The following is a 7223-nucleotide window of genomic DNA, read 5'->3' as shown; positions in this document are numbered from 1 at the left end:
AAAAACAGCCCAAAAGCAAAACTCAGACTCCGGGTTCACAACAGGAACTTCTTTCCACAGGGGAAAGGAAGACCCAGACCCTTAAGAGAGGGTCTGCCCAATCCTCGGGAGCCCAGCCTCTTAAAATGCAAGTTCCCAAGCTGTGTAAAAGTCACATTCTTTTCACTGTCCCTTCAGATTCCCCCCAAAGGGTGCTCACAGCCTTAATGCTCCACATCAAAACTAAAGCATTTTACCCTGGTACTACTTTCCTCCCCTCTGCAGACACCACTGAAAAGAGAATGCAGTCGATTCAACTTAAAACGATGACAAAGGAGGAAAAATAATTGAAGCTATTCACAATTTCCTAACTAAAAGGCAATGCAGAAAGTATTGTGAACACCACGCTTTTAAACCCCGGATCCACAAAAGGCGCCCGCCCAATGTTTTCTTGTAACCTTGAATTTAGAAAGCCAATGCAGATTCTACCTCAGATTTCATCAGCTGCTGGCCGGCACCTGTGCTAGCTCTGCTGCGCTCCAGGAACCGCACGGAGCTCCCTCCTTTCATAAACGTTAATGAGTCGGAGCTCATTTCGCAACCAGGCACGGAATTAATGGGAGTCACTTTAGCCTCTTCATTTCTCAACAGTTTTATTGCCTTTAAGAAAATTTTTGTAAAATATAAATACAAAGGCAGGAGATTTACTTACAAAGTTAAAACACAGATCTCAAACATAAACACACAATTCAGAAAATTTAGTTTATGTACAGTTTCAAGCAACTTCAACATATGTTAGTTTTTCAATATTTTACAAGGTACAGAAAAAATAGTTCAAAGTCTTCTTTAAATAAAGAGCATAAAATGTTTAAACATATATAAACAATCCGGTTTGATGTGTGAAAACTAAATTTCACAGCTTTTAAATTAGGATATAAAAGTTCTTACAATTAGTTGATGCGTATGGATATGGTTTAATTTATATTACAAACTACTGAATTATATTCAATAGTGCTTACCTGGCCAAAGCAGGTAATTCTGTAAACAAAAAAACAAAAATAATATCACCAAGTGCCTTACCGAATTCTATCTCCCAAACGAGCCACACGACTTTGATCACATCACCTAGAAAAAGTATGTTCTGTGTAATCAGTGCTTTGTATGAAACAAAGTCAATGTGTGGGTGTGTTCTTTAAAAAAAAAAAAAAAACGTGTTCCGAGTAATAAACTTATCCCAAAGCCTGTGTGCATTTAAAGAAACATTATATAACAATTTTGTAAAAACTGATTGAAGTTAAAAAAAAATTCTTCCAAAATCCATCCAACTGGAATTCAGATCTCTTATATAAAGGAAAGATATTTTCATATTTAATAGTGTCCTTTCTTTACAGAAACAATTGCATTTGAACACATATACATAAAGAAGTAACTGTATAGAGCACTGTACATTAAATGGCCTGATGGTTCACCAGAGGATGTCAAAGGGAGGGTCCTCGTGCGGATGCAACCAGTGAAGCGAGGAGCCGAGCAAAGTCTTCAGTTCACTTGTAAACTCTACCAAGTCCAACAGCTCTTTGCTCTCCGGGTTAAAAGCTTCGAGGTCCGTAGCACAAGAGAACAACTGGCTGAGGGAAGTCTGTTTGTAAAACTCTGCCTCCGTGATGGTGACAACTTCCAGACTGGGGAAGTTGCAGCGGAAGATGCGAGATGACATTTTTAGCCTCTTCACCACGTCTGAGAGCAAAAGCCAATTTCGTGGTCTGTGGAAGCAAAGGAGAAACAGGCTCCAGTAACTGACATTAAGTCACGGGCTTCTTTGACTCTTCACCCTGTCGCCGTGTCACAAACCCTCCCGCACAAACAACCCCCTGAAATCAAGGCCATTGCCCGGGGAGTCGAATATAACAGCTGTGCAGGCACGTACCTATTTACACACCACACCGCAGCTTTGGGGAGGGAGGGGGGACCAGGCACGCAGGGACTCTGGGGCCTGCAAACCCAGGGCTTGTGAGCACACACGGGGGTCAGCAGCCATCGCACAGTTAAAGGTTCGCCTGGCTGATCCCGACTCCCATCTACCAAGTCAGGAAATGACCCCAGAGTCATAATCAGAAATTTCAGAACCTCTGACTTCCAGAGACGCCCATATTAAATACAAGTCAAGAGAGGGTTTTTTCTGCTTTTTTAATTTAAAGCAGTTTTGCTGCAGAGTCTAGAACAGCAGTAACACTGACATTTCATCACCCACAAAAGCATGTCCACTCAGCAAAACAGAAAAGCCGGTTAAATAAAATTAAGAACACTTTACAAACATGATACCCAAACTTAAGTGCTAGAAGTGCTTGTATTTTGGGATGTTCTATCAAGGTGGCCTGCCTGGGATGAAGGAAGGCATTTGTGTTTGAACATAATTTGTTCAGCTCAAGAGTATGACACTCAAAATGCAGCCCCGACAAGTCAGCCTTTCCCCCTCTCACCTCCTATTAGCGTCTTCCTAAAAAGCTGAGCAGTTACGGCATTGCTTTCTCATTTACGTTAGACGAACATTTCCCCACAGACACAAACTGCTGCCATCTCAAGCAGATCGTCTCAGCTATTTTCACCCCATACCCTGTGTTCTTACCCCTGAGAGAGACACACTTGAATGTTGTAACATGGCAAGGGAGGCTCATCCGAAAATTCGAATTCAAATACATCACTAAAGCCATCTTCATCTTCATCACCTGGGCCGGGAGGATTTGCCAAGATGTCAAATCCAGATTCATCTTTTGGATCTAAATAAAATTGAATAAATATGCCAAGTCAGCACTGAAGAGATTGTTGCAGGTCTTGCTTTTTTTTTCCAATAACGTGATCTGTAAATAGAATCAGTTTGCTTCCTTCCAAGCTTCCTCTACCATAAAAACAAAACAGCTCCCACCCCCACGTGCCGCATGTTTTGAAAGTCTCCACATACAAAGAAATAAAGGGCAACATTTGCTCACCGCACACAGAGCTGCCATAGAAATCCCAGTACAAACCAGGGTCCTCAACACTTCGACCTTGCAGGTCAGTTAAATACTCTGGAGAGGAAAAAACAACAACAAAAACATACTGATGAGAACAAAAAGCTGGCAAGTTTAGCAGACCGTGTGTCATGCAGAGTCTCACTATGCGCGCTCCATACCTTCCATCAAATAAAACCCACACCATATTCCTGGCGCACGTGCTACAAAGAACAGCAGAGACACACACCATTCTTGCAAATATTCGCTTTTCTCCCGCACCCCTTCTCCCATCACATCAAACCATGACCCACCACATCAATCACTCACCGTCTAACAGCGACAGACCCAACCTTAAGCTTCAGCAACTGAGCACAGCATTTTGTTTATGTGAAAGATAGGATGTAACACACTTTTTAGCCTGCACAGTTACTCTGAACACCAACTTGGGGGTGAAACAGTGGCCCCAAGGAAAGGGATGGAAAAGGTTTTTCCACACAGGTATGTTCAGAATATGTAATTCTTTTCCACAAACATAATTTGGGAGATTTGCTAGTTGAGGTGATGAAAAGACACCAGGATTCAAGATGCTAAGAAGCCCAAGATACCAGACTTTACTGGAGTCCTGATACATCTATGCACTTTCTACACTGCACCATTTAAATGGGTAAGTGGATGAGTCCATGAACTCATTGACTATGAACACTGAATATTTTCAAAGGTAAATTATTAGGGAATGCAAGTGTCTATGCAAAACTAACAGGAAAAAAACCTAAAACCATGTTAGAACATGGACATGTTTAAAGACAAAAGCCTTTAATACAGTTTTACAGCATTTCAGATACAAAATGAGGCAGAACTTGCAAAAAGACAAGTAGTAGAAGGATAAAAAGCGAGACCACAGGAAAACATGTTTAACAAACAGCTATTTGATTTGCCTATTTCAAGCAGAAAACTGACGGCACCGAAACAGCCCACTGACCTCCTACCTATCAAATCTGATAGTGGCATAATCCTTATGACTTATTAAGAGTTTCAATTAGAAGGAGCCCTCATGCATGGCTATGCTTCCCACCTGCAGCCGCTGGGTTTTCACAGGCAGAGAGGGAGCTACTGCAGCCTACCCTAATGCTCCTCAGCACGGAGCCATCCCCGCTGGTCAGCAGGGTCTTTGAGCGGCCAGGAAATGTCCCCCCCCGTTTATCACAGGTGGCAGAGCCTTGAGCGACATGGCCACACACACCTGTGAGGAAGGTCTCCATGAGCTCACTGTGGGTCATTTTCACGATGGTCCTCCCAGAGTAGGTTGCAAGCGTTGGATCAGCACCATAAGACAGTAATAGGCGGACAATTTCCAAGTGATCGTTTTCAACCGCGTCATGGATGGGTCTAGGGAAATAAAAAAGATAAATCACGTCGTTACATTTTCACTCAATACTATTATGCAAATATGTTTGACAAGAAACTTCTGACTTCAGAACAAAGTTATTTATAGAAAATAACACTATTAATACAGCTGCCAATCATCTCATTGTCAGTTTTACTTGCACATCATCCCCTCCCCTCTTGTCTTTTCACAGTCAGACTGCTCGGGGCAGATATTTCCGGTACATATATTCACTGCCAAACGTATTTCGAGGGCCAGTAAAATAATTACACCGCTGTAACAGAAAGCAGGAGTTTGCGTGAAGCCTCACAAACATAATTTTGCTGCAAGTCACTCTACCGTTCCAAATCTCTGCCAATTTAACAGCATGCCGCAGAGTAAGGGCTCATTCAGCCTGCCTCTGGGCAGGCACGGCAATCAGTTACCCAAAGCTCCTAAATTATGTACACAGAAATAAGTTGGGAAAATTTGCTAGGAATTAAACTTTTGCGCTATATCCTCATTAAATAGAACTTGTGAATGTATTCGCAGCACAATTCAACCCTTCTACTTAGAGAACAGAAAAACATGTTATTTTAAGTTTAGTCCACCCAGAAGTTAATGCATTTTATGTGGCATGAGCAATCTATACAAGCTCAGGCATAGATTTTGTGAGCCTACAGAAGGATTATTCGTTAATACACATGCCTGTAATTCCAGGTTTAGAATTCCTTATCGCTAATTATAAATCGCATTAACTTTTGCCTTTAAAATTGATTATACGTAACAGGGAGTTGTCTGGAAGTAGAACGTATTACCCTTCAGACTAATGAAGATGTGTTAAAATCCCATCTTTTCCTCAGAAGGCAATGAGCAGGGAAGCACTCCCCTTTTGAAAGGGGAGTCAAATGCAATGGCCAGTGACCACAGCAGTTGGACCCTCCTTTAGGCTGTCAACACTGCTGTCCCCCAACAAGACTTCCAAGCTCCCAAATAGTTGTATTAAAAGGCAAGAGAAGTAAGGAAGGACTTGCATTAGGATCATGTACTGCCTTCCTGGAAAGCTTTCAGAACGATGTTACAAGGAGAAGTCATCTGGAAGCACAGAGAAGCAAACCCCCTCAGCTCCATCTGCCAGTTTGCCAAGCAATGCTCGACCCCTCAGGAGGGGCTGAAACTCCCTCCTGCAGAGAGGCCACCTCCCACCACTCCTTCTGACACATGTAGCAATGTCCCCTCTATGTCACTACCGCTTTGGTACGGGTTGGCATCCACCCACGTGAGCTTGGGACAGAGCAGAGGCAGATTAAAACAGTCAGAAGAGGAAGGCACACCACCGTTTTTCCACCCACTACATAGTGTTTGTTGCTGGTGGGAGGAAGACTCTGATCCATCGTAAAAAGAAGTACGTTCCAGGTGTGTTTACTCCAAGTACTTTCCAGTAGGCTGTGACTGAGGGTGATTAACATCTGCCACACGTGAAGCACTCTCATTTGCCCCCATCTTGCTGGAAAGCTGTATACAGTTTTGGTTTTGGCATATGCACGTTATATTGACATGAGGAGCTGCACTCAAGAGAGTGTGCGGCTCGTTCCCTATGGAGAGAGGGCTTACCCTGCACTGCCTGCCTCCTGCACACCCCGGGCCACTCACTCACACAGCAAACAAGCAGGTGATCCTCAAGCTGCTGAGCACAGCCCTCAATCCAGCTCATGCGACCCCTCGGGCCCCCGGCACCAGAGAGCACAACACGTGGTGCACGCCCTCAAAGCCCAACGTGTTGCTCTTGGAAAGCTACTTTCAAATTTAAAGACCAGAGAGGGCTGTGAGGATCCCTTGCAAAGGGTCAGAATACCACGTTCTCCATTTCTCAGGGAAGCCTCTAACCAGACACTGAAACTATGTGAGTGACTCCCTTGAGACAGACGGTGCCGGAGAAGCCAGGATCCCCGGGGTCTCCCGCAAGCTTCACCCTCCCACCTCCCCCTACTGACTCGGTGCTTCCGCACAGGGACTGCGGCAGCATCGCCTGCCCACGCAGCGCCCGGTGCATCCCGGGCCTGGCTGGTGCTGAACATACCACGCGACACAACACAAGAGGTAACAAATAATAGGGGTGCTGACACGGAGGCTGAAGAAGTATCGGGTGTTCCTGGCTGTCAGCAAGCATCTGATGCCTGAGCTGTCGGGTCATGACACTCTGAGCATCTACAGCGGGAAAGGTCAGCCTTGCTGCAAACCCTCCTGTCCCCTACTGGGCATCAGGCATCCCTGGCTCATCCTCTGGCAACAGACACTGGGAACACATGAGAGTCACGGCCGCTGCCAAATGCTGGGGATGCTTTTTCTCCCCCGCTCCCTCACTTTACTGGAGCCTTTACTTTTGAACTGGTTTCCATTTCATTTTAGAATTAGGATTTTCTGGAGGGTGTTTTTTGAGGGCAGGGCACAGAGAGTGTTATAGGTTTATTGGTTTGTGGGTTTTCTTGGGAGTGGTTTTTTTTGTTTGATTTGTTTGGGTTTTTTTAACTGACTTACCTAAGTGGCTTTTGAAGCCGTAATGAATTCAAGATGATCCCTTAACTTATTAAAAACAGCATCTAAATCACCGCCCGGTGTTTCAATCGATTTAACGATACCTGGACGAGTTTATTAAAGGGCGCCTGGGCACTCTCCAGGAAGGAAAAAATCACAGCACATGGGCTGTAAAATAACCCCTGAGATGGGACCCCCTTCTCCTTCTCTAGATGTCACCCAGCCCAGAGGCAGCAGGGCAGGCAGCGAGGCCGGCAGACCCGTCTCTGTCACCTGCCAGAGCACAGGGAGGCCACCCCAGGCACGAGAGGGGACTTTATAGAGGCAAGGGGAAGGAAAGGCGCAGAAAAGCCTTACGG

General features: G+C 44.8%; 1 protein-coding gene across 1 annotated transcript in view; it reads right to left on the bottom strand.

The window, feature by feature from the left end:
• Positions 1–614: 614 nt before the first annotated feature.
• Positions 615–7223, bottom strand: part of LOC104522047 (BCL-6 corepressor-like) — a gene marked incomplete at its 5' end in the record, with an annotated part of 35221 nt that continues 28612 nt past the window's right edge. Inside the window, 4 exon segments of the mRNA XM_010164220.2 lie at positions 615–1739; positions 2603–2753; positions 2964–3041; positions 4207–4352. Coding sequence (XP_010162522.1) covers positions 1445–1739; positions 2603–2753; positions 2964–3041; positions 4207–4352 — 670 coding nt within the window.

The sequence above is a fragment of the Antrostomus carolinensis genome, unplaced genomic scaffold (assembly GCF_000700745.2).
Source record: "Antrostomus carolinensis isolate BGI_N321 unplaced genomic scaffold, ASM70074v2 scaffold34743, whole genome shotgun sequence".
Classification (NCBI taxonomy): domain Eukaryota; kingdom Metazoa; phylum Chordata; class Aves; order Caprimulgiformes; family Caprimulgidae; genus Antrostomus; species Antrostomus carolinensis.
This window is presented reverse-complemented; position numbering and strand designations above follow the sequence as displayed.